The 27,177-nt window shown below is 48.0% G+C and overlaps 2 protein-coding genes across 10 annotated transcripts in view; one reads left to right on the forward strand and one right to left on the reverse strand.

The window, feature by feature from the left end:
• GLB1L2 (galactosidase beta 1 like 2) overlaps positions 1 to 13,720 on the forward strand; it is a 28,119-nt gene extending 14,399 nt beyond the window's left edge. For 3 of the 5 annotated variants that reach the window (XM_072918295.1, XM_030291048.4, XM_030291046.4), the window contains 12 exons: positions 153 to 217; positions 2,725 to 2,809; positions 3,443 to 3,580; positions 4,191 to 4,271; positions 4,447 to 4,553; positions 5,112 to 5,258; positions 6,150 to 6,221; positions 6,913 to 6,994; positions 9,613 to 9,700; positions 11,435 to 11,549; positions 12,462 to 12,578; positions 13,001 to 13,720. In XM_072918295.1, the coding sequence (XP_072774396.1) occupies positions 153 to 217; positions 2,725 to 2,809; positions 3,443 to 3,580; positions 4,191 to 4,271; positions 4,447 to 4,553; positions 5,112 to 5,258; positions 6,150 to 6,221; positions 6,913 to 6,994; positions 9,613 to 9,700; positions 11,435 to 11,549; positions 12,462 to 12,578; positions 13,001 to 13,087 (1,184 nt within the window). In that variant the 3' untranslated portion in view covers positions 13,088 to 13,720. The remainder of the gene's footprint in view (positions 1 to 152; positions 218 to 2,724; positions 2,810 to 3,442; positions 3,581 to 4,190; positions 4,272 to 4,446; positions 4,554 to 5,111; positions 5,259 to 6,149; positions 6,222 to 6,912; positions 6,995 to 9,612; positions 9,701 to 11,434; positions 11,550 to 12,461; positions 12,579 to 13,000) is intronic. The other 2 variants (XM_012570810.5, XM_030291047.4) reach the window with 1 other exon arrangement.
• Positions 13,721 to 14,214: 494 nt separating this feature from the next.
• Positions 14,215 to 27,177, reverse strand: part of B3GAT1 (beta-1,3-glucuronyltransferase 1) — a 42,650-nt gene continuing 29,687 nt past the window's right edge. For all 5 annotated transcript variants that reach the window (XM_030291052.4, XM_030291051.4, XM_030291053.4 and 2 more), the window contains 3 exons: positions 23,972 to 24,268; positions 17,885 to 18,002; positions 14,215 to 16,543 (listed from right to left, as the gene is read on the reverse strand). In XM_030291052.4, the coding sequence (XP_030146912.1) occupies positions 17,916 to 18,002; positions 23,972 to 24,268 (384 nt within the window). In that variant the 3' untranslated portion in view covers positions 14,215 to 16,543; positions 17,885 to 17,915. The remainder of the gene's footprint in view (positions 16,544 to 17,884; positions 18,003 to 23,971; positions 24,269 to 27,177) is intronic.

The following is a 27,177-nucleotide window of genomic DNA, read 5'->3' on the forward strand; positions in this document are numbered from 1 at the left end:
GGATTCTGCACACCGAGTGAAGGCTTTGGTGGGCAGTTTCTGAGGAGGTTGTTTTGGGGTTCAGAAGGTGTTGCAGTTCCCTCCTGCTGGGCTGAGGCATGAGGAGACATTTTGGATGAGTCTAAATTTACACATTTTTCCTTTCCCACTAGCACTGGCCACTGTTAACTTCCAGAAACTGGAGCCTGGGCTGCTGAAATACCTGGACACAGTACAGGTGAGGTGCAGAAACACTTTGTTCATCCATGTTTTCCAGCACTGGAAGTGAAGCACTGATACTCTCTTTGGGATTTGTGTGTTTCCTTCTCATGGGGCCAAATCCTTCTGGAATCAGGGAAGGAGGATTGAAGTATCCCATTATCCTTCTGAAAAGGCTTTTCATCCAGCTGTGCCCTGTGTTTAGCTGGGAGGGGTTACACTTCTTCAAGTGACGCCCAGAACATCCCAATGCACAATTATCAAACCTCTCTCTTGAAGTTCCATCATCTCTTTTCCAAATTCTCACCCTGATGCTGTGGGTGCTCTTTGCTGATGTGCTACAGGTGTGTCTGTGCCTCTCCAGGACCTCATTCAGGATAGATTTATGAGGTTTTACTCTGTCACTTGAGCAGTTTTAACCCCTTTAACCCCAAACTCTTTCACCCTGATGCTGTGGGTGCTCTTTGCTGATGTGCTGCAGGTGTGTCTGTGCACTCTGGTGGCTGTTCACCTCCAGGGCCTCATTCGAGGTAGATTTATGAGGTTTTGCTGTGTCACTTGAGCATTTTTAACCCCTCTGTGCTATCAGAGATTTGCATCAGGGAGGGAATTAATTAATGACTGAACATTTGGTGTGAACAGCATCATGATTGTGATGAGGGAGTGCTGCGGGGATGGCAGGTTTTGGGGTCAGTGACAGGTTATCTCTCTCCTTACACCCTCTGTCCTCTTTCCCTGCTCTCTGCTTGCTCCAGGTGAAGGCAGTGAGCGGCTGGGATCTGCCCCCAGCCCTGATCAATTCTCTTCTCACCTCTTGGCTTTGCCTGCCTGTGGAGGGAAGCCCTGCTGACATGCTGGATGTTCAATCCTGCAGCTTTCACTTGTTTTCTTCCCTCTGCTGGCAGAAGAGGCTCTGCTGGAACTGCTGTCACCTCCTTTAGGTCTTCCAAAATTGCCCAAACCTTGCAAGTGAACAGATTGAAATTCTTCCCCACCACATGAATGCAGTGTGGCCCCAGAGGAGCAGCTCCTCCTTTGCCACATCAATTATGAGATAGGAAGTGTTTGTAGGGGTTATGAAGCTGTTTTGTCTTTTCCCTGTTACGGGTTTTTGTTCCAGAAGGTGATAAAATCCCTTCTTTGACTGGTTCACTGGGGATGGATTGATTAAATGTATTTCCAAGCATGTTTAGATGATTACAGGCAGTTGTTGTCTCCTAATGAAACACGAGTTTCTTTAATTCCTGTGGCACAAAACACAAAACTGCCTGGAAATAAAGCCCAGGAGGCTGGAGGGGCAGCCAGGCTGAGCACACATTGCCCTGCCCATGCCATGGGGACAGGAGGGATCCTGCAGGGATCTGCCAGGCACTGACAAATGGGAACCAATTGCTCTGTGTGCAGAGCCTTTAATGAAGACCTAATTCCTGCAAATTCTTCCCTGCCAGCACCATATGCAGCATCAAAAAGGCATTAAAGCAGCTCAGGTCTGCTGCTGCACCTTGGCCAGCCCTGCACCTGCGAGCTCTCGGCTGGCAGTGGCGTGGCAGATAAGCAGACATTTATAAATGTGTGTTTCTAGCAAGAGCTAAACACTGACAGTTGGTTTGTGCCTCTGCTACAGCTGTGCCAAGCAGCAGCATCCAGGAATGTTTGACAGCACCTGATGGTGTGCCCTGTGCTCTGTGCTTTGTGGCTAGCAGAGGCACGAAGCTTTTGTGAAAAAAGCCCATCACTTGGTTTTTAAAATTTTAAAAGTTTAATAATAATAAAATGGTTATAATAATAATAATACAATTAGGGTAATAAAATTTAGAGTTAGGACAATTACAGGACAATAAAAGGCAAAGAATTACAGATGTCCAGATGCTCTCAAACACTCAGTCACAAAAAGCATCGTTGTGAACAAAGGAATCACCCTTAAACCAATACACTTGTTGCATATTCATATATCCTTCATGGTTATGCATACATTCTATTCTAAACAAGAAACTCTGTCTGTTGTATCTCAACTGTTTCCTTTAATCCCCGGCATCTCCAAGTCTGAGCAAGGCCTGAAGAAATTAGCTTCTTCTGATAAGAAAACCATGAATTCCTCTCCTTTAGAAGATTTAGGTGTTCCTCAAGCGAGTATCTCATTCCTAAAAAAAAACTTCCCCCACATAATCTCTATTTTAACATTATGTTGGAACCTAAAACTATATTTAACACACTACTTAAGAGCATTAATACAGCATCACTTTCTAACATTACACATATAATATTCATTGTAACATTTGCGAAAAGGCAATCATAAAATAGGCATTTTTCACACTTTGCTTGCCACTTCTGGGCATTGCTGGCCCACAGCTTCTTGTTCCTCATGCCCAGAGCTCCTTCGGTGCCTTTTTTGGCTGTGACAGGTGAGCAGAAAACACTCCTGTAAAGCCATGGCACCACAGTGGATTTGAACAATGCTGCTGTAGAAAAAAGGGGTGACTGCAGGCGTGTCCTGGACCCATTTTAACTCTGTTTTTCTCCTGACAGAAAGACCAGCCTAAGATGGTGATGGAGTACTGGACTGGGTGGTTTGATAACTGGGGAGGCCCTCACTATGTCTTTGATGCAGATGGTGAGCACCAAACGCTGTTCTTGTGGGGAATTTCAGCCCCTTGTGAGCGCAGCACCTTCTCCCCGGTTTCAAAGCTCATTTGGAAGGCTACTGCTAAAAAACAACAACAAAAAAATTAAAAAAAAAAAAAAAAAACCAGATCTAAAGAGCAGTGAAAGCAGAGCTATACACTACTAGTTTAACAACTCTCATCCTGTAATTGTCTCTGTAACTGGGTCATTGGTGTGCTGGGTTTAGGAGTTTGGCTGAGGAGTCCTCTCAACTCTTCTTAAAAGCAAAATTCCTGCTGGAGGCCACAGCTTTACCCCTTTGTCACCTGGAGGAGAGGGTTATTTTAATGTATTAATGCATCAGCAGGGCTGCTGCCCCTTACTGAGGGCAAGATGCAAATCACAACACAGATCACTGTGATGCACTGGAATGACCTGATTTGAATTCCTGGCCCAGATTTGTGGTCTGTGGCCCCCGTGGCACTGCAAAAAAAAAATCTGGTTTTTTTTGCATCTTCTTTTGCATCTATAATATTAAAAGATATCTTTTTTAAATACTATATATAACTATTTACATTATATATAATAATACATATATATAATATTTATGGGATAGAATAAAGAATTTTTTTTTTTTTTGCAGAGATGGTGAATACTGTAGCAAGCATCCTCAAAACAGGAGCATCCATCAACCTCTACATGTTCCATGGAGGCACCAACTTTGGCTTCATGAGCGGGGCTTTGGAAGCTGATGAGTACAAGTCAGATGTCACCAGTTATGGTGAGTTTTGTCACTGCCTTGCCTGTGCTGCTCTGCCTACCCTGGGCCAGTGACAGTAACCAGCCACACTGGGAAGTGATCAGCACAACCACTTTGTCCTGAGAGATGAGGTAGGACACAGCTCAGAAGTAAATTTCTGTCTAAAAGAGGGCTTACATGAGTGTTTCTAATTCCCAACCATCACAGGAAGCGGAGGATTCCCTTATTGTGAATTTTAAACAGAGCTGGCACAGATGATGAATTGATATCTCTTTTTTTCTAGGAGGAGATGGTGATCTAAGACACCATTTTTTAATTTTACCGAGTCAAATTTTACCATAAAAATCTCTTTTCATCCCAACAGCCTGTGGTTAAAATGGTTAATTGTTGACTTTATCCTCTGTGAAATTCTGGATATGTGCAAATTAAATCTCTGGAAGTGTGAATGGCTCTTCTCTAATTTAAGGAATTTTGTGGCTGTTTAGTGATGTTCACTCAGATTAAAGTGTACAGATTTCCACACTGCAAACAATGCCATGAAAATTGTGCCTGGGGCTTTTATTTTTTGCATGAAGCCATCCCAGAGCTGCTTTATGTTTTTAAAGCATGTGCTGCTTTTCTGCTTTTCCAGACTATGATGCTGTGCTGACAGAGGCTGGGGACTACACATCCAAATTCTTCAAGCTGCGACAGCTCTTCAGCATGGTCATTGGTAATGACAAACCCAGGAGCCACAGCAGTGTCCAGCTGGGGAATTACTGAAACAGAGCCCTTGTGGGGCTCTGGGTGCTTGGGAATTAAGGATGGGAGGACCAAAGGAGGTCTGGGAGGGAGGTATCTTGAATTTTGTCTGAAATCTTTGTTCCATCTTTCTTTTTTCACCCCAGGTCAGCCCCTTCCTCTGCCTCCCATGATTGAGAGCAAGGCCTCCTATGGTGCCATCCTCTTGCACCAGTACATCTCTCTCTGGGATGTGCTGCCAGCACTTTTACAGGTAGTGACACCTCTTTTAATGCATCCCAGACCTAAAAAGCATCAACTTCTAGAGCAGTTTGTGCTAAAAGGCATCAACTTTTAGAGCAATTCGTGTTATCCCAAAAAAATGAGGTTGGGGGATTTTTTTTTTTTGCCAAGGATATACAAAAGCAGCAAATTTCACCTTTCTCAAATCCTTTTTCACCTTTTTCACTGCTCCTTCTGTTTTCTTGGAATTGCACTTTTGCAAGTCTTTGGCTATTTTTTCTGGTACTTTGGTCAGGAGGGATTTGGGGTTGGAGGCTCTCACCCGCATGTGTTATCCCAAAAAGAAGAGGTTGGGGGATTTTTTTTTTTTTTTTTTTTTTTTTGCCAAGGATATGCAAAAGCAGCAAATCTCACTTTTCTCCAATCTTTTATCTCACCTTTTTCACTGCTCCTTCTGTTCTTGGCTCCTTTTTTCTGGTAGTTTGGTCAGGAGGGATTTGGGGTTGGAGGCTCTCACCTGTGGCAGAGTGAAGCACCTGCTTTAAACGAGACTTTGCAGTGCTGATGTTGAATTTTTTCCCCTCTGCAGCCCATCAAGTCCGAGTTCCCTGTGAACATGGAGAATCTGCCCCTGAACGCCAGCGTTGGGCAGCCCTATGGATATGTGCTCTACGAGACTGTCATTTTTGGGGGGGGCCACCTGCACACCAGGGACCACGTCCGGGACCGGGCACAGGTGGGGCCACGGGCTTCAGTGGAGGCAGGAAATGGGGAGAAATCCTGGAATTTCCATTTCTGACCTAAGCCCCAAAGCCTGATCGCTTCTGATTGAATTACCACTTCCACTTTGTTAAAGTTTGGAACATCTCTCATCATCAGAATGCTGAATGTTCTGAGAATATTTTGATTACTGATATATATTTATATTTATAAACATTATATTATTGATATATATTGATATTATTTATATTTCTATTTATATTTATATTGATTTCTATTGATAAATATTTGTATTGATATATATTTATATATATTTCTATGTAAATATAAATATATATTTATATTGACATATATATTTATATTGATCTATATATTTATATTGATATAAATTTATATTGATATATATTTATAATTTTGCTTATATATAATATATATTATATATATGTTGAATGTTCTGAGACTTTTGATTATTGATTTATAATATATAATTTTGATGATATATAATTCTATATAAAATATATTCTATATATTATATATAATTCTATATCTTATTATATAATATATAGTAGAATGGATATTTTCTATAATAATATCTATTATTATATATAATTATATAATATATAATAAATTATATATATTAGATATAATTTATATAATAATTATATATTATATTATCTATATAATGTATAATTTATGTGTATATATTACATTATATATATATATATTACATTATATATATATGTAATTTTGATTATTTTATTGCCACCTGTGCTGACAGTGACACAGTTCTGGACACCTGAGTTCTGGTTGGGAGCAGAGACAATTTCCTGCCCAAATGCAGCAGGAGTGGTGTGATCAGGACATCATTGATGAGCAGGTGCTCTGCTCTCTGTGCTCTGTTCTGCAGGTGTTTGTTAACACCGTGTACGTGGGGGAGCTGGACTACAACACAGTGGAGCTCTCCATTCCCGAGGGACAGGTAACAACAACATCACTGCCAGGGGAGAAGTGTCACCCAGACTAGCCTGGTACCCTAATCAGACACAAAGAGTGAGATTTCACTGCCAATTTACCATTTGTGATTGAAAATTGCTTTTCCATGGAGAAAATTCAAGTTTTTGTAGCCCTTGCTGCACAAAATTTGCCAGCCTTTTTACCACACCCACAACATTGAGTACCTGTACCCTGTTATTGCAGATGAAATCTCGGCAGCCTTCTCCTTCCTTAGCACAAAGCAGGTTTTAAGGGGCTTTTGGGTCTCAAATTAAATGAGGGGGAATGTCTTTCTTTAGCTCTGAGAGCAGTTTTACCCTGGCAGAAGCTGGCACGGTGGAGCACATCTCAGCAGAGCTGTGGGAGCAGGGCAGGGGGTGGATGCACTCTTGTTCCTCAGGCTTGTGGGAGAGTTTATGGCACGAGCCTCTCCTGTGTCAGACTCCATTTCTGGCTCTGTGGGTGCTATCAAAATGAGAATTAAAGATTCAAGGTGAAAAAAAACCCTAAAACAATACAGAAATCTGTTCAAAGGCTGCGAGTTCCTCACTGTTTGCAGTAGAGAACTTAAAATTAAATTTATAAATCGCAGCTGCCAAAGGTAAGGGTGCCACTTTCCCCCTTCAGCACCTCTGCTGAGGCTGGTGCAGCTGATGCTTGTCCTTGTTTGTTTTCAGCAGGGCTTCAGGCAGCTGAGGCTCCTGGTGGAGAACCGTGGCCGTGTCAATTATGGGCTGGCACTGAACGAGCAGAGGAAAGGTGGGTTGTCAAAGACCACCCTAGGTCAGGGGTGGCTCCGTGTGGTGGAAAAGTCTCTCCTCCAAGCCGAGCTTCCAAAGAAAGGCTCAGCAGTCTCTGTTGTCTGGTCTCAAGGCAGTTTATTGCAAGTTATCTAAAAGATTTTCTTCTGGGGCTGCTGTGGTTTGCTCACAGCTCAGGCAGAGGCACACACACACCCTGACATCCTCTCTGACTCCCGACTGCTTCTTCTCTCCCCGCCCAGGGCTGCTGCTGTCTTTTATATGGTACATTACGTGTTACATGGGTACAGTTTTTCCCCAGTGCCCATTACCTATATTAAATGGTGCTTTTCTATCTTTTATATGGTACATTGCGTGTTACATGGGTACAGTTTTTCCCCAATGCCTATTACCTATATTAAATGGTGCTTTTCTACTCTAAACCAACCTGTGAGTGCCAACATCACCAAGAACATGGAGGGAAGGAAGAAGAAAGAGGGAGGACAGGGCAGGCCCAAATCCCTCCATCTTAAACCTCTGACCCCCATGTACAAAACCAAAATCCCCCTGTACAGCACTCAAAAATTCTTCCCTCTACTTTGTGACTACTTCTACTCTAATATCTAAACTTTTGTGACTTCTTGTTCTTCCTGCAAGGTTGGTAAATCATTCCATGGTTCAAACCCAAAATCACAGCTGTTTCCAGCTGCCTGCCAGGGTCTCAAATGCTTCTGACCTGGGCCCGGAACCTCCAAAAATGTCTGAGGGACATTTTGAGTTCCCACAGTGGGTCTGGTTCTGTGCTCCCAAATTCTCCCAAGGACTTCTCGGAGTGCAAATGCTGCAGAGGTGGCTGTGTGCTTTGCACAGGGCCCAGTTGCTTTTGAGCAGCTTGTGTTCCTCCTGTGATTCTTCCAAAACATTCCAGGCAATATTTGTGTTTATAATTTATTGTCAGATATAAAAGCAGCTACAGATTGAGGTCAGCTATCTTGGAGTCCTATAGCAGAGCAGAAGAAGGACTTAGGAAAGCATAATTGATGTCTCAGGTCTCTGCAAACACGAGTTCCAATGTTATTCAAGGACTTTGCAGGCCTAACATGGGATATAAATCCAAGATTGTATCCCTGAAAATCTTTGCTCCTGCTGCTACACAAACTTGTGGGCAGTCAAACTGCGGGAGCTGACTCTCTAAAACTCCCTGGGTATGTCACATTCTCCCGAGGAAGTGTGGAAGATTGTCAGGGTGCATCAGTGCCTAAATCACTGTGGCCATCATTAAAGTGATAAAAGTTTCTTTGTCTACAAATATCAAGAACCTTAAGAACCATAAGGGCTCAACTCTTGCACACATCACAAATACCTGGAAGCTACTTGAAATAGTCACAGCCATGATTGTTACTTTCTTTTAAAAGCAAGTAAGCTCTCGTGGTGCTGGTCAGGACTGGGAGTTGGTGGGAAATGTTGAATGTTTTGAGAATATTTTGATTATTTTATTGCCACCTGCGCTGACAGTGACACAGTTCTGGACACCTGAGTTCTAGCTGGGAGCAGAGACAATTTCCTGCCCAAATGCAGCAGGAGTGGTGTGATCAGGACATCATTGATGAGCGGGTGCTCTGCTCTCTGTGCTCTGTTCTGCAGGTGTTTGTTAACACTGTGTACGTGGGGGAGCTGGACTACAACACAGTGGGAAAGTGCTAAAAAACAGCCTCACCCCCTGTCTGGAGTGATCAGAGCAAAAGCAGTGGCTTCTCAATGCCCTGCACCAAGGTTTATTTTATAAGGGTACAGCTAAACCCAGGGCTATCAATGAATCTTGCTCTGCTCTAGGTTTCCTAGGTGATGCTCAGCTCCCTTTCTTTTACTCTGTGAGCATATTACTTCACAGGGAGGGAAGGAAAATACCTTTTTTAATCTGTGTTTTCCCTTGAGGGGTTGATATTGGAGAATCACACCATTTAAAAGCTCACACAATGTCAGGAGGAGGGAACTGCATCCCCTGGAGCAGAATTGACTAAAATGCTCAAAACTACCACACACAGTGGTGGAGCTGGAAGGAGTTGATTCTATTTTAGTGGGGAACTATGTGCAAAAGCTCTATAAAATAGATTAATGGAGTTAGGCACGTGACTGTATCGATTTTATTTAATGCACAAATGTTGCATAAACCTCAGTGCAGCCTCAGCGCTGTGATTAGGAGCAGGCTTTGCCTCTTCAGGGAGAGCAGCTTTAACAAAAGGGTGCTAAGGGTGAAAAAATCCTGGGGTGAAAAGCCCTGGAGCAGCCCTGGGCGCTGGTGCTGGCTCAGTTATGTTTTGCTGTGCCTGTTAGAGAAGGGGTTGACTGCTGTAAAACAATCTGTGCATGGTCAGCCCCACAAGCCCCAGGTGCTGCCTGTGTCGTTCTGCTGGGAGGGCTGGAGGCCCTGGTGAGTTGAGGGAAAGGAGAGAATGGAGAGGGCAGAGTTTAGTGATGCTCCCCACTCAATCTGGGTGAGCAGTGGGACCATATGGACTCTAATTCCATTGCAGAACGTGGCTGGTTTCCATCTCCTGCTGTTCCTCAGATTCCAACAGCAAAATCCATCAGCTTTAGCTGTTCCTCAACTCCTCATTACACCCATTGCTCTTGCAGGCTTAATTGGTGACATCTTCTTGAATAAAACCCCCTTGAGGAACTTCAAGATTTACAGTTTGGAGATGAAACCTTCCTTCATGAAAAGGTTTGTGGGATTTTAACCTTTTTTTTTTTTTTTTTTTCCTTCTTCACTTCAAACCACCTGGTTTCCAGCAGTGCAGTGTCTAATAGAGAGCAGCTAAATGAGGTAACAGTGGGGAGGTGGATTTTTGCACTGATACTTTTGCCTGAAATAGTGCAGGACCTGCTGCCAGCTGATCCATACCATCATTTAGGGAGAAATCTAATCCCACTGTGCAGGATTTAAGGATTTCCTTGCAGCAGGGTTAGATCAGGTGGGTAAATCCAGGCTCATCCAAAGGGAAGGATCCCCTCACACCCACATATTGGAAATTTTGTGTCTTTCTGGAAATTACCAATCTGGCTGATATATTTAGTAATTCAGCCTGGCGAGGGATGGATTAATTCTAGAAAGCTACTGATAGTGCATTAACAATCCAGATGGCTCCATCTCTTTTATGTTGTTTTGCTTTAATTCAAGGAAGGATGAATTGGCAGGGGGATGTTGAAGAGCCTCTGTCAGCACATAGAGAAAACCTCAGCAAATGTTGCAGGCAGCAGATGCCCTATGGACTCTGGCCACAATCCAGAGACACTCTGTTCAGTGATGTTTTTAATACCAGAAAGCAACTTATGTGCATCCCCCAGGATATCACAGCTGCCCCATTTTGTGTAGGAGGGCGAGAGAGGCCACTCTAAACCAACATGGCTTTTAAAAGGAAAAATGTCCACATTCTGAAATGCCTAAGGGCAGTTCTTCCAAGTGCTGAGGGGCTACCTGAAGGATTCATATTGATGGGGTAACTCGCAGCCTTTTGGACTGCAGGGTGTTAGGGGAATATTTCCAGCAGGAGCATTAAAGCAAGTGAGCTGCCATGGCCAAACAAAAGCAAGATTAGTCACCACTACCCTCAGCTCCTGGCTGCTGACCAGCAGCACTGAAACACAATCAGCTCACTGTCCCCTCGGGGGAGGAGGGAGAGGAGTGTTGTGAAAGGAGCTGTCACAGGCTTTCAGTTGAATAATTCAGTAGCAGCCAGGCTGCACTGGATCAATAACTTCCCCCAGTCCAAGAGATGCAGTTTGTAAGGGCTGGAGGGAGCAGCTTCTTACAGAAGCTCAAGGCTTCTGTGGGATTCTGCTCTCCTTATTTCCTCTTCTGCTTGTGCCCTGCTCCCAAATTGTTGCCACAGGTAAGAAATCACATGTCAGATTTCCCCTAATTATTGCACACTTGCAAAGATTTGTTTGTGTGGCAGGAATGTCTGGTTTGAGTCCTGTCAGTTTGAATTCTGCAGTCTCCTTTAGCAAGCCACAGACATTTAAAGCACGCTGGCAAATCTGAAGGATCCTCAGCAACCAACATGAAGCAGAGCTTTTATCCCAGAATGGTTTGGGTGGAAGGGACCTTTAATATCCTCTGCCATGGGCAGGGACACCTCCCACTATCCCAGGTTATTCCAACCTGGCCTTGGGCATTTCCAGGGATGGGGCAGCCACAGCTTCTCTGTGCCAGGGCCTCACCACCTTCACAGGGAAGAATTTTTTCCTAATACCCAATCCAAACCTGCTCTCTTCCAGCCTGAATCCTTTCCCCCTTGTCCCATCTTGTAAAGAGCATTTCCCCCTGAAGCCCCAGGGGTGGTGACAGCCCCAGGAATCCTCCTCTTGTAGCCCAGCTTGGCCTGCCAGGGCTGTGGATGGTGGGGACAGAGGCAGGTGGCCCCAGTGGCCTGTGTGACGTGTCCCTCTCTTGCAGCTTGCAGCACGTGTCTGGCTGGAGCACAGTCCCCGATTATTTCGTGGGGCCGGCGTTCTTCCGCGGGAGGCTGTGGATAGAGCAGCAGCCACAGGACACCTTCCTGAAGCTGCAGGCAAGTCCTGGTTTGTAGCAATCCCCTCATCTCTGTTTAGTGCATCACAGCACTGGTTATTCTTGGTCAAGCTTTTTACAAAAACTGGTTAGTGAGACTTGTGCAACAGCTCTGACTGATCTTTGTGTCTGTAGCCTCCCCCTCTCAGGGAATTATTCTGAGGGTCTCCTCCAGGTAATTCTTGGAGAGGTCCTGTGAGAAAACTGACCATGCAGAGCTGCCAGTGACCACTTCAGTCTTTTTTTACTGGCATGCAAATGCTGTTTTCTACTTGCAGAGGAGTAATGGGCACAGAAAATAAAGGAGGGCCTTGTTTTATTCCTGTCTCCTCAGTGTGACATGGAAAGAGTCACTTCTTTGTGGCCATGGCATGGAGTTAGCATTCCTGGCATGCTTCTGTGGGAGACTGCATGGAACTTCAGATGAGATTTTAAATATTATTAAACTTCCTCCTCTGATTTCCCTCCCTTAGAGCCAACCTTGTGCCCAGCCTTACTGTCCTGCTCACTTTCCCATGTATTGGGAAAATTAAATTTGCTGTAAATCAGGCCAGCCAGCAGCAATTCGGTTTTTCTGTCACCTGGGAAAGAGGTGAGGGCAGATATTCCATGCTTGGGAAGGAATAAAGGCATGTCTATTTGAAGGGAAGAAATTTCCTGTACAAGCACGAATCACAAATTGCACATTTTTGAGAGCTTTATCCTTTTAATGAGCACATTAAGGATTACTCCTGTTCAACAGGGCTCGTTTAAATGTTCCTGGCTGCAGGGATTTGCACAGGGAAAGCAAGCAGAAAACCTGCAGAAAGTGGCTGGAAAGAATGCAAGTGTGAAAGCAGATTTGGTTTCCTGTGGGGATGCTAATGAGGCAGCAGAGCTGCATCAGTAATTTCATGTTCTGCCTTGATCCCAGGGCTGGGAGAAAGGAGTGGTGTTTGTCAATGGTCAGAACCTGGGCAGATACTGGAAGATTGGACCTCAGGAAACTCTTTACCTTCCTGGGCCCTGGCTACGGAGAGGGGGCAACGAGGTGAGAGCTCTGCTGGGATTGCTCTGTGCCTGCTGGGGTGTTCAAATCCTTGTCCCAAAGAGCCAGACACACACAGGACAGCAATTACCCTTTAGCTGAAAGCCAGTGCCGTAGAGGGGAAGCACAGTGCTGTCTCTAAGATCTCTGAAAATGAGGGGAGGTGCTGCTCTAAAGCTGGCTCTGGCTCTGACAGCCATTAAAGGCTGACAGGGATGGCAGCTGAACTTCATAGCTCTGCCTCGGGTTGGAAATGAAGACAAACCTGAGGTGATGCTGCTTCATCCCTGCACCACGTGGTGCCTCAGTCACTGCTCAGACCCACACCGACTGAGCTCTTTAAATGGTGCTTCCTTCCCCTCCTCCTAAGAACATCTGAAGCCCCTCAGGCTGTGTAAGAAGGGATTTTCTCTGTCCCTTTGCAGATTGTGATCTTTGAGGAGCGCACGGCGGGCCGGATCATCCAGTCCGTGGACATCCCCTACCTGGGACGGACCCAGTACGTGGATTGAGAGCTGCTCCCCCAGTTTGGCTCATCCTGAGCGCTCCTGCTTGCATGGCTGGGGACGTGATGGCTCAGCACTCGGGCATGCTCACCTCCACTGGAGCCAGGGGAAGGATTTCCCTCTGGCAGCGAGGTCAGAGGAGAGGACAGCGAGGAAGCAGCGCCAGCCGTTGTTCCATGGATGGATGGATGCAGCAGCTCATCCCCCTGCCCTGCTGAGGCCCCCCAGCCCCGATGGCTGCGCATGTTCTGGACCATCTGGTGGATGTGGGGGAGTAAAAAGGTGCTGGAGGCAGGCGAGAGCGAGAGAGAAAGAAAGAACTGAAGCCATCTGAACCTGGAAGCTGAGCTCAGCTTTCCAGGGACTTTCAAAATGTGCTGTCGTTGGCCTCCTCGTTTTTATAATTAGGTAGGGAGAAAATAGTTGGTGAACATGTGAGTAATCAGGTGTGGAAAACCATTTTGGTGCGCTTTGAGGCAGATTTTAGCAAGTCTCTGCAAAAAGGCCATTATGTGTTCTCTTGTTGGAAGGCAAGGTGGTTGTCAAATGACTTTTAATTTCAGCTTTTTTTTCCACTAAGTTTTATTATGGAGGTCATCTCTCTCTCAAAAGGAAAAAAAGAAAAATTTTAAAAAGTGAGATGTGTTTTGTCTTCTATCAAATGTATCATTATGTTTCAGGCCAGGCAGGAATGAGGATTTCCAAGGAGGAGAAAAGAAGTGAGTCCTGCAGTCCCTTCTCCACCAGTGCTCACACTGTGAAGCACCTAAAGATGAAATTCCCCCTTGGAAAATCAGCAGGGATCAGGTTTTGGCTGAGGTAGAAGCAAAGGGACTGCAAGTGGAAAAACTCATCCCTGCTTTCTCCTTAAAGCTGCTGTGGGATCTTGGGCCCTGGTTTCTTTTTTCTTTTTATCTCACTAAACAGAGACTCGGGATTTAGGTAAACATGACATTGTTTTAACTCACAGCTGCAGGCACAGAGGAGCTGCAGCCTCCTTAGGGAGAGGGAGAGATCAAACCCACGCTGTGAATCCTTCAGAACCTCCAAGGAGTCGCTGCTTTCCATGCCAGTACCAGCACTGAGGCTCTGAGAGAAACACCAGACTGTGTCTGTAAGGGAGGTGCAGGGTATTCTGGCTCTTAGAAACCATCATTTTATTTAACAAATTTAAATACAGTTTGTTTAAAACTGAGAACAGACAGTGCAGCTGGAACACACTCCATCCTGGCCAGGTCTGTCTCTGCTCCCCAGGGCCACAGCAGCTCTGGGACAGCTGGAAGGGCCCGAGCTCCTGTGGGCAGAGCAAATGTGCAAGGCTGTGTTCAGCACTCCATCCTTTGCATTTTTCTGAAAGTTATTTCCTTCCGAGGAGGGGAGGTTGGAACCCAGCAGGGACTGGAATTCAGATCAGTGAACCAAAACATGCAGCTTGGAGAGGACATCAGTTGGAAACTATTTCAACGCTATGAAAACTTGGTAGTCCTTGAAAAATGTCTCTTTCCACTGCAGGGTTTGCAGACTGAAGGGAGCTTGGAAGGCCAGCACAATAACAGAATAAATCTACTTGAGTGCAGAGTTTGAATCCAAGGTAACAATACCTGTTCCCATAGAGCAGCCAGCAGCATCCAACACTTTCTTTCCAAGTAGTGCTTCAGCCATTGCATCTAAAAGGAACATTTTTGTAAAGGCTTCTGTGGCTGGGAACTAAAGAATGAGACTTTCCCCCAATGGTTCTGATATACAGTGGGAGAAAATAACTTACAAAAAATAGTTTCCTTTGAAATATCAGGAAATACACAATGTCATTTGTCCAAGGGGAGACTTCTGCACCGTGAGCCAACAATCAAACCCAGAGCATTTTAATAGTTCTATGTGTTAGGGATAAAAATAACCAAGTCTATTGCAGGATTACATTTTTTCCCTCAGTTCAAAGGTAAAATTGTGCTTCAAAATTTTTGAAGGAATTGGGACAGCACTGGGGAGGGTGGTGACGAAGGTTTGACAGTTATGAAGGGGGTGGGAATTTAGGGGTTTTGTCTGGGGAGAAGGGGCCTGTTGTACCTCAGTTTTTATCTCAGCAGTTTGGTAGTCTCAAACAGAGTCACCCATGGTGGCAGCACCAGCAGATGGTGACAAAACAGAGCCCTGAGCCCAGGATCCCCTTCCAAGGTGCTGCTCTCTCCATCACAGGGGACTGGGAGCTGCTCCAGGGTGGCTGTTCACACCAGCTCTGCAGTAGCAGAAAAAGGGGCTGGGAAATGCAGTAAAATTGCCTCTTGGCATCCAATCCCTGGCTTGAAGCAGTTTTAATTTTTAAAAGTGGAAATTTGCCATTAAATAGGAGCACCCTTCAGAGAATCCCACACCTAATGCTCACAGGAACCAAATTAGGGCCAAACAGGACCAAGATCTGGATGAATATTATGGTGTATGGCCCCAACAATCTCATTAAACCCCGCTTCCCATTATTTTAGTGTTTTTAGAGATCCACGTGCTGGAGACACGGCTCCAACCAGGATCAGTGGTGAACTGGTGGTGATCAGCAGCTCCCTGATCCTGTCCCTCCACTCCACTCTGGGGTCTTCTAAGAAAGATGGGGACAAACCTTTTAGCAGGGGTAGAACAAGGGTTGGTGGTTTAAAAGAGGATAAATTAGATATAAGGACATTTTTTTACAATGAGGGTGGTGTCACACTGGCACAAATTGCCCAGAGAGGTTGGGGATGCCCCATCCCTGGGAATATTCAAGGCCAGGAGCAACCTGGTCCAGCTGAAGGTGTCCCTGCCCATGGCAGGGGGTTGGACCAGAGGACCTCTGAAGTCCCTTCCACCCCAACCTTTCCATGATTCCAGGATCACAGAGGAATGTCAGGCTGCCCCCAGACTGAAACTGAGGAAGGAAAAGAGAAGGAAATCGGAGAACAGTGATGCTTAAAGGGTTTGTTCCAACCTGCCTCGCTTTCCCCCCTCCCCAAACCCTTCCTGTCTTGTGCAGCGTAACAAACACTGATTAAAGGAGGTTTAAAATTAAGGGCTAAGGTGCCATCTAGGAAGGCAGCTGTCCCCTCCACGGCCAGAGAGCTGCTCAGGCTGTCTCACAGTGGCCACAAAGTTCGTGTTTCTCAGCAGAACCAGTCCCCGGGGGCACTGCCACGGCTCTCAGCCTGACCCAGGTGCTGGCACACAGCCCCTGCTGGCTGCAGCCACACGCCAGCCCAGCCCCGGCGCCGGGAGCTGCCAGTCCTGCCTTGCTGTGCTTTGTTCTCCACCTCCGGAGCTCTGCCTGTGCCCCGAGTGCAGGAGGAAGGGCAGGGGATCCGGGGAGCTGATGGATGCAGTGGTGCTTGGCTTTTCAGAAGGCTAAAACTCGTGGGAGTCAGCAGAGGTGCTGGCTCCCGCCTGGCTGGCTGGGTGGATGCTGTGGAGAGGAACCTTGCAGGCTGTGCACGAAGAAATCTTCTGCAAGAGACACAAGCAGTGTGGGTATCACCCCTGTGCCACTGCAGAGCCATCCCAAAACCCTGTGCCCCACTGCAGAGCCATCCCAAAACCCTGTGCCCCACTGCAGAGCCATCCCAAAACCCTGTGCCCCACTGCAGAGCCATCCCATAGCCCTGTGCCATGGTTCAGAGCCATCCCACAGCTCTGTCCCACTGCAGAGCCATCCCAAAACCCTGTGCCACTGCAGAGCCATCCCAAAGCTCTGTGCCCCACTGCAGAGCCATCCCAAAGCTCTGTGCCCCACTGCAGAGCCATCCCAAAACCCTGTGCCCCACTGCAGAGCCACCCCACAGCCCTGTCCCACTGCAGATCCCAAAACTGTGCTCCAGGGCAGGGGGAGCAGCACTGGGGCCAGCGCTGGAGAGCTGCAGCCCCTCTGAAAGCCTCTCCCTGGCACAGAGGAGCTGGGGCAGGCTCTCCCCCTGCCCTGCCACGGTCCCAGAGCAGAGGCAGGGCTCCATCCTGCTTCCCCCAGGGAATGGGACATAAGGGAGATGATTGCAGGTCCAAATTCACCACTGCTGAGCAAATCTACCCCCTTCCTGCTCTTGTTTCTCAGGACTCAAGGGCAGCAACTTCTCCTCCCTCCAGGCCTGGTTCTACACTCCACTAAAGGGAGTTGTGCATTTATTTTTTTTGCCTGTAGTAATGAAGGGCAGCTCCACAGGCTGCAGATAAAAGGGAGTAGTTCATCCTTCACTCCTGCAAACCAACTGCAGAAACACCCAGGACATGGACAAACATCAGTGTGTGTGTTCTTTCCTCCTTTCCACTGGAAAAGACCCCCCATGCTCTCCTCAGGTGAACAAACACCTCAGGTGGGGTTTAATCCACACCTTCCAGACTTGTCACTGCCTCTCTGTGGCTTCAGTGTGGGACTGAATTAAATATTTCCCTCAGTGAAAGCTTCTGCCTGACCAAAAATCTTTTTGCTGGTACTGCTTTAGCTCTCCTCAGACGTTTGCAGGTGGGTGAATCCACACCCTTCACTCCTGTGCTTTATCTATATTAAATTTAATAAGAAAACCTTGTTTACACAAGGATTTTTCTTAATGGTGCAACTTCTGCCTAAACTCCTACTCCCTGCATTTTTCTTCCCCTCAACCTCTCAGCAGGTATTTTGTCTTAAAAATTGATTAACTTTAAGAAAGAGAGATTAACGAATGCTCTTGAGAAGTTTAGCAGTAAGGGAAGGTTGGGGTTATGAAAAATGGAAATGAAAAGCACATTTAAAAGATCTTTTATCTTTCCCCTGCCCCTGTGTAGCCTCTCACTGCTGTTAGAAACACGTGCTCTTACCTGGTGTTGGTCTCTGCTCAGCCATGCACAGTCAGATTTCCACATTGGGATCTGTGAAGCCTTTCTTGCCCTCGTTCACCAGCACAGGCTTCTCTGTCCTTGTGTGCCAGACTAAAATCTGAAGAAGGCAGCAGAAGTCATTAGCTGCACCTCTCCAGTGCACTAAGGAATATTCCTGCTCATTAAATCAATAGTGCAATTTAACCAGCCACCCTGGAGCCTAATGGTGCATCCACTGCTGAGAGGGGCTTTGCATAAACCTTCATTTAGGCAGAGCTGCTGCTCTGCGGAATGCACAGTGCACAGAAATCACCCGTTTTACAGCGTGCTGTCGTGGGACATTAACCTGCTCCTTCCATGTAGTTATCCTCCCTCCAAAGGCTCATCAGCCTTCCAGCGGGGTAAGGCAGCTCCCTCCCAGCCTGGGATCACATCCCTGCCTCCCCACAGCTCCTCAGCTGCTCCTTGGATACCACCTTACACCCTCGGGTGGGAGGGGAAATGCAAATTCCTGACATTTAGGTGATGTTGGGAGGGAAGAGGCATCATCAGCTCTTCCCATCACCACCCCTGCCTTTGGCTGGGGAAATATAACCTGAATTCTTCATCCCATCCCTGAAAATCCATGACTGGGGAGCAGGCGTCCGCCTGCCCCCTAACCTCGGCATCACTTTTCACTTTTAAATCCTTTCCAGAGCCTGAAGAGCTGCAGGAGTGTCACTGAGCAGGGAAGGATTCACTGCTGAGTCCTTCCTCCCACGAGCTCCAGGCTGCACACACCCTCTCATAACCCAGCATTCCCCTCTGGATCCCCCCAAAAACCCCCTCCCCAATCCCTTTGGAATGCTGGCCCCAAACAGGCACCCCCTATTCTGTACCAGGTATTAAAACCGCTCCCAAACCTGCTTAAAACAGAACTGCAGCTTCTCCTAAAGGCTTCCCTCTGTCTTGGCAGCAAAGTTGCACAGAGATCAACATCTGTGCAGGAGAACTGGCAAAATCTGAGGTGGCTGAGTATTTCAGAGGGGCTGTTATAGGAAATTGTTTCTACTAGCTGTGCTCAGAGGGTTCTGGAAGCTGCTTAAACTACTCAGTTATACTCATTGCTTTCCTCCCTGAGCCAGGATTGCTGGGAGCAGCTTTATCCTCTCTGAACAGGTTTCCTGCTTCCCCTCACCTGTGCCTGGCTGTTTCCTGTCAGAATCTATAGTATTGATGATTCTGAGACTGTAGAAAGTCTCTGTTTTAAGCCCCACTGCCAAAGCAGAAGCCATAATTGGTCTGTGCTGGTTTCAAGGTTGTTTATTCTGTTTATCTCTAACATGTTCTGCTGCCCTGCCGCAGCTCTGTCCTGCAGGGCAGCGTGTGGGGCTCTGCCCTCAGTGGGATGGTACAAACATTAAATACCACAAACTACCTGTGCTGGATTTACAATAACGTGCCAATATCTGTCACCTACGTTGGACAGTGTGTCCCCAGCCTGAACCAACAGAAAAATGCCAACACCACAGTGAAACATGGAGGGCATGAAGAAGGAGAAAAAGGACAAGGCACACCCAATTTCCTCCATCTTGTCCCCTTTGGACCCCTCATCTAGAATCCTAAAATTTTACTTTTGCACCCGTGCCACACCTAATTATTACTGATATCAAACCCTCAGAGCTGGTAATTCATCCTGTAAGATTGAAAACTCTTTTCCATGGACAGAGATCACAGCCAGTGTCTCTGGGGGCTCTGTCCAGGGGGGTTCCTGACCCCTGCCAGGGTCCCAGACCTGCCAGGGCAGCCAGAGGGAAGCCCTGGATTCCCACAGTTTCCCACCTCGTGGGGTTTCCCTCTGGTTGCCATGACAATCCCTGCACACCGAATCCTGCAAACCTCTTCCACCCAGTGCCTGCCTTCCTGAAAATCCAGGCCACGTTCTGCTTCTGCAGGATGAACAAAGCACCTTTCAAACCCTCCAGGTTCAAGCAGAGCACCTTCCCCCCCTTCCCAAGGAACTTGTTTGACCAAATTTGTCTCTGATGTGAGCAGTCACCTCCTGCGTGGAGCTTAAATCTCTGCTAATACTGAAGCAGTAGAGACCAACTGCTGGCTGGAGTGGGTCCAAAAATCCATTTCATCATCCCCCACAAGCATTCAGAGCCTGCTCATCAGAGTCGCCCTTGATTCCAGCCCTGCTGCCCCCACGGCAGTGACGCTGCTGCGATTTCTGCGCTGCTTGCCCAGGGAAAAGCAAAACCCAGCAGGGCTCACAAGAGCTCTCAGGGCTCTGCAAGGATGGGGAAAGGATAAACCAGGTGCTGGAGAAATCCTGTAACCAATTCTCCTTCGTAGAGGGAGCTGGTGAGAGCCCTTTGCACTGCTGGCCCTCCACACTCAGCCCTGCTATGGCCCAGGGGCTCACTCACACTTCAGCAGTTCCAAGCACACACTCCACCAGCAGAGGACAACTGCACATCACCAGTGCTCGGCTTCAGTTGGATCCCACTTCTGCTCTCTTAAAGCCAAATGCCAAAAAAGGGCAGATTAAATGGGCTAAAAGGGACCATTTTTAGAGTTTGCAGCTTGATACAGCAGCTTTTACCATTTTTCATGCTGTGCTCCTTAACGTGGGAGGTAGATCACCATTTACTACAGAAACATTTGCTTTTCCTTTCAGCCAGTGCTTGTTTTTTTCCGACAAGCAGTGTGTTTTATGCCTCAGAGAAGCTTTGGCTCTCTCACAAGGGACTAGACAGTGAGGGAGACCAAATATCTGACTTTTCCTGAGCAGTGGTTTCATATAGATCACTCAAGGAACTGCTCTTTAAAAACACTACTGCAAAACCCTTCCACTCATTTACAGCCCTGCCATTCAGAGTCACAGAACTCAAAACAGATTGAGGAGGTCACAAGGCTCCATCTCTACAGCAGAACAACTCATTGGCTCCCAAGAGGAGAAGAAATAGCAAACAGAAGAGTCCAACCTGCACTGGGAGGGGATCACAGGGTTTCCAGCACACAGACCCCCCCAGAGGGATTCAGGAATTGTTGTTTGAAATGGAAACTACAAAATGAGAAAAAAGAGACACCAGGCTGAAAGGGCAGCTCTGCTCCCCATTCTCCAGCCTGACAACAAAATGTTCCCCAGCTGTGGCATTATGGTGCCCATGGGCCTCTCTCTGCTTTAGTCCTCCCTGGCAAAGCTCACTGCAGATTGTTCCCCTGGGTGTCCACAGAAAATGGGGAGCAGAATGTTCCCCCTTTCCATCAGCCTGACAGGAATGCCAAATCTCAGACCTCTCTCCTGAAGACTGAAGAGAGGATGGTTTGATTTGGGGGTGTGGGGAAATGCACAAAGAGCAGAACTCCAAATACAGAGAACCCTTGCAGAGCCCTGTTTCCTTCCAGCTCCAGGATAAACCAATCCTTCCTTCCTCATAAGGAGGGATAACTTTCTCCTCAGAAACTAATACCAACTTCCTTTCCTTCCTCCTTCATTTTGGGCAGCTCCCAAATCCAAGAAAATAAGCATGATATGTGATCTCTGGCCTAAACTTCAGCTTTCTGCAGGAGTGTGTGTTTGTGGGCTGAATTCTGATCAATATTTCCAGACCAGCAGTGCACACAGGGAAGGCAGCATTTTTGGAGAACAGATGTCTGTGCTTATCTTACACATTCCTCTGATCCCTCCTTAATGACTCTGTCTAAGCACATCATAATTTTTAATGTAAATCTCCCTACAAAGCAGGTGCGTGGTTATGTTTAACAGAGGCAGAGCATGACAAGGGCTGGGAGCACAGGGGAGGGAGAGAAGCCTGTGCTTTGCTCTCGGGCTCACAGGACCCCAGACCACAGCTGGCTTTGGTCCTCCTCTGCTGCTGGCCCACACTCTTCTCCTGGTACAAAAAGCAGAAATGGAGATTTCCAGGGAAAACTGGAAACCTGCAAAGCTGCACTCGGAGCCGCCAGGAGCAGACAGCATTCAGCTCACAACAATGACCCTTGTGAGCTCTCCCCAGCCCAGCAAAAAAAACCAAAACTCAGTCTGCTTCTGATGCTGGGCAGCAATCCCCACTGCTTCCTCCTCATCCCTGACCTGTGTCCCAGCCCTGCCTGGCTCCAGCACCCTTTGTTTCCTCCTGCCTGGAAACAACATTTTCCTTCCTCTCCTTCCTCCAGGGCCGTCATTCCCCACCCCAGCCTTTCAGCACAGCTTCCTTCCAGCAGGTTTTTATTTACAGCAGCGAAAATGGACCAAAGACTGGATGACTGGCCACGGAATAAACACCCCTGATCTTCTGTGCACAGAGTCAAAGCAGCCTGTGAATATCTCCTGCCTGTTGGAAACACATTGATTTCCACACAGTGCCCAGGAACAGGAATCTAATCTTAATCCAGAGCCTTCCCCCATTCTTGGGAGGTTGGTTGGGTTATTTGTCCTGGTGTTGAGCAGCCAAAAGCACAGAAATGTGGATTCAGAGTGGCACAGCAGGTATCAGATAAAACCCAGACTTGCTCCTTCCCCTCAGTTCCTCCTCCTCATTCCTGGATTCCTGTGAGAGCACTGCTGAACATTCAGATTCCTGTTTTTTTCCGTGGCTTTGGAGCAGTGCACATGGAAATCAGGCAAAGGGTATTAGTCACATTTTCTTTCCTATCCCAAAAAAGATGGAGACCTGGATCCAATACTGAGGCTGTTTGCAATAACAACTTATTTGCAATAAAAGAACAATTCTGCTGGGGTAATTAAGCAATAAAGACTCTCTAAATCAGTCTGGCTGATGTTTATAAAAGATAAAGGTGTGAGAGTGCTACACGGGGGTCTCTGATCTCAGAGGGACCCCCAGCACACCTCCAGTATTTAGGGAACCCACTCATAAAGCTTCAAAGCCCTTGGCAGCACCTCTGTGGCTGATGGGCTGTGATTGATGCCTGTCACTCTAACCAGCTTCGTCTCATGGTGTCTCCCACGCTCCCTGTCAGCCCAGACAGATTCAGCTCTCATCTCAGACTGGGAAGTTTTCAGGAGAAGCACCATCCGTGCTTTCTATGTTATTTAGCACCCGGGGTCCTGCTCCCTGACCCAGCAATATGTGCAGCCAGCATTGATCAGTCAGCTGACAGCAGCAAAATCCCCCCAAATGGAGCTTCCTGGAAGCCTTCTGGAGCTCACAGCAATATCCGAGGCACTGCAACATTTCTGTATTATCTCCGACACAGAAAGATACAGGTTTTTGTGGGCACCTGCAGCACAGATGTCAGGAGGGAGAAGACAACTTGGCAGCAAGGCAGAGGTTGTGTGAGCAGCCCTTCCCTGCAGCCAGCAGAGGCTGTGGCTGCTGCTCCTGGGTTATTACAGCTCACACGGGCCCACAGAGCAAACCTCAGCATGTCACAGCACTCAAACCCCAACTCAGGAATTCAGTGAGATAACTGACATTTCACCCCTGGAACTCCCTGCTCCAGGATCAGCCAGGTCACAGGAAAGCCTACCTTGAAAAAATATTTTTTAGGGTTAATGTAAGAAAGAAAAACACTTACAGGGGAGAGAAGACTATTTCAAGGTTTATACAACTACTAGCAGCCTGCAGCCAAAAGAGATTAAGTGCCCTGCACACGTTTTAGTGCATAATGCCTCATTCCCAGTTTCCATGAAATGGGGGTGTGCTCCCTGCAAACACAGACGAGCAGCCTGGAGAAGACGAGGCTGAGGGAAGGCTCACAGCCACCTGCAGTCTCTGCATGAGGGGCAGTGGATAGACAAGCACTGATCCCTTTTCCTTCTGTTGAGGATGCAGGGAATGGCTGGAGCTGTGCCAGGGGAGGTTTAGGTTGGATTTAGGGAAAGGTTCTTCCCCCAGAGGGTGCTGGGCACTGCCCAGGCTCCCCAGGGAGCCAGAGCTGCAGGAAGGCTTGAACACCACCCTCAGGGATGCCCAGAGTGGGATTGCTGGGACAGGAGCTGGACTGGATGATCCTTGTGGGTCCCTTTTAGCTCAGGCTGTTCTGTGATTCTGTGAAGCGACAGAATGACGGGGAAAACTGAATTTTCTCCCCGCTCTGGCTCACCCCTCAGCACCCAGCACGAGGACGAGCGCGTACCTTAGTGCAGTTGGCCGCCTTGGGCTCGAGGTCGTTGAGGGTGACCAGCTCGCGGAGCAGGCTGCTCTCCTGGTAGCCGCCCTTGACCCCGCGCAGTTTGAAGTAGGCCTGGGAGCGCTGCAGGATCAGCCTGAGGTTGACGGCGAAGCCGGCCATGTCGATGGCGAAGGGGCGGTGCGGGTCGAACACGGTTTTCCAGCCGTACACCTTCCCCGCCGCGTTCACCTTGGGCGACTCGTAGCGCAGGCCGCCCACGAAGGCCACGGGCCACACCGACACCTTCCTGGTGCTGCGCATCTGAGGGAGAGCACACACAGCGTCAGCGGCCGGCCGGGGGCTGACCCGGGACCGCGGCCTTCCCGAGAGAGGTCCCGCAGGAGAAACTGTCGAGGGGTTCAGGCAGTCCTTCAGCCGCCAGTAACCCCAGGAAAGGGCAGAGATTTCAGCATGAACAAGGGGCAGGCAGCTCAGCTCTGAGCACTGATTTCAGTATGAACAAGGGGCACACAGCTCAGCTCTGAGCGGTGATTTCAGCATCAGAAAGAGACAGGCAGCTCAGCTCTGAGCAGTGATTTCAGCATGAACAAGGGGCAGGCAGCTCAGCTCTGAGCAGTGATTTCAGCATCAGCCAGGGACAGGCAGCTCAGCTCTGAGCAGGGATTTCAGCATCAGCCAGGGACAGGCAGCTCAGCTCTGAGCACTGATTTCAGCATGAACAAGGGACAGGCAGCTCAGCTCTGAGCACTGATTTCAGCATGAACAAGGGGCACACAGCTCAGATGTCCAGCAGTGAGTGCTGTGTCGAGTTCTGGGCCCTCATTTTGGGAAGGACCTTGGGACACTCGAGCACATCCAGAGGAGGCAACGAGGCTGGAGAGGGACTGGGAACACAAACCCTGTGAGGAACGGCTGAGGGAGCTGGGGGTGCTCAGCCTGGAGAAAAGGAGACTCAGGGGTGACCTTGTCGCTCTCCACGGCTCCTGAAAGGCAGCTGTGCTCAGGTGGGGTTGGGCTCTTTCTCCAGGCAGCACTGACAGAACCAGAGGACACAGCCTTAAACTGCTCCAGGAGAAATATAGGTTGGATATCAGGAAGAAATTCTTCACTGAAAGAGTGATTGTGCACTGGAATGGCTGCCCAGGGAGGTGGTGGAGTCACCGTCCCTGGATGTGTTCAAAACAAGACTGGGCGTGGCCATGGTGCCATGGTTTTGTTGATGAGGAGGTGTTGGGTCATAGGTAGGACTTCATGATCTTAAAGGTTTTTTCCAACCTGGTTCATCAGTGTGATTCTGTGATCTCTGGTGCCAGGGAGCTGAGACTGCCAGCTGACAATAAACATCTGAGAAGCAGAGAGAAAAGCTAGGAATTCCTGACTGAAAACACACTGCTTTTACAGCTGTAAAAGCCACACAAATTTCGACAGAGGCAGCAGTCTCCTGCATACTCCCTGGAAATGTGAAGGGCTCCTTCTCGAAGTTTGGATGCATCTTCATGGTTACTCTTCCAGAAACTGAGATCCTATGCGTGCCCCATCAGAAACTGGATCCTAATCGACACTATTTCTTCACTAGCTGTAATAGAGGTACCTTTTTATCACCATGCACTGAATTGTTTATCCACTAGTAGTGTTTCTTTGTTTCTCCTGTAGAGTAAGCAACCTGTTTAAGCCTTATGGCTGTTTTCCTTGGTCTATTCAAGACATAATTCATGTTGTAATAGGCCTGATCAGTCGTTATTAAGAACTTGTGAGCAAGAGTGGGTTTTGGGGTGCTGGCCACCTCAATAAAGCTGCTGTCTACTGCCAGGGGCCTGAGCAGAAGCAGGGAGTTGTCCAAGCTCTCCCCTCTCCATTTTTAACATCCAGCCGCAAGCAGTTCCACCCCAGGCAGCACCTCTGTGGCTCAGACCTCAGCACACCTGTAAAAGGCTGCCCATCCCACAGCTGGAGAAGTGAAGAGCTTTGGAAAGCGGCAGCTAACAACAGCAATGGCCTCAGAATCGAGCTGGACTCAGCACTGGAAACAGAGCTGCCAATAAAGGACATCTCTGGGATTAATCAGTGGGGTTTTTGTCCAGCTGTTGGGCTCCACATGGGCAAACCAAGACACCAGGAGGGAAGCACCCGGCCCAAGGCAATGCAGGAATGGCACATCTAGGGAGAAAGGTGGTCTCTACTAAGGTATTTAAGCTGCAGTCTCAGGCTATGTAAGGCGAAGGGCCTCTCCAGAGTGGGGCACTGCAGCTGCCAGCCTGGGGGACAGCTGGGCAGCACAGCCTCTCCAGACATTCCCAGCAGGCAGGGCAGTCCTGTCCTGCTGTTCCTGCCCTGTGGAACCGGGTGCCTCTGCTCCCTGTGGTCACCAGAAATGGAGCGGAGCCACCAGGGCCCCTTTGGCCACCTGCCCTTGCCAAGGCAGATGCTTCGAATGCCACTCACCCCCAGCACCCTGCCCTGCTCCCTGGCAGGCTCAGCCTCCCGCTCCTCTCTCAGCTTGCTCTCTTAGATCAGGGCTCTCCCAGAGCTAATCTCATCACTGCTAATTACTGCAAACGGGAGCAGAAGAGCTCTGGCACTTGCCCTTCTGCATTATACAGCTGCTAACGGCAGCCCCTGTCCACAGGGAACAATAATGTGTGTCTCCTGCATTTCACAGCACATTTCCTTGGCTCAGTGACCTTAACTGCAGAGGCACATCTGAGAGGAGAAGCCTCTACGAGTGAATGAAGGAACCCTTTCTGCTTTATTCATGTGAGGAGTCTGTCTCAAGATGCTGCCCGAGCCAGCCTCAAAGGGGACAGGGGAAAAAAGAAATTCAGCCTGAATTCACTCTCAGCTGTCAAAGCATGTGCATTCCTGTGGCTGTGCAAGCTAAAGTGAGAGCCATTGGGGAAGGGAAAGAGGCATGTATGAGGAAATAAATAGGAGATCCCTGGTATGAAAACAGGCAGCTCGTGGGGAAGGAAGCAATCCTCCTTTCTCGTCCCTTGCTGCAAGAGTTTGGCCTCAAGAGAGCAAGGGAACAAGTAATTTCTGAGCTGGAAGCCAGGTGAGGTACCTGGCACTGTAAGAACATTCAAACTTGCAGACAGGAGCTGATTTAGAGCTGGGCTGGAACAAAGAGCAAAGGTGGGAAAGCCGGTGGAAAATCTTCCCCTGCTCAAACCCAACTAGATTGTCAGGACATGCTGAAATTCAGCCCTGGA

This window comes from Taeniopygia guttata, chromosome 24, assembly GCF_048771995.1.
Source record: "Taeniopygia guttata chromosome 24, bTaeGut7.mat, whole genome shotgun sequence".
In the NCBI taxonomy this organism is placed as follows: Eukaryota; Metazoa; Chordata; class Aves; order Passeriformes; family Estrildidae; genus Taeniopygia; species Taeniopygia guttata.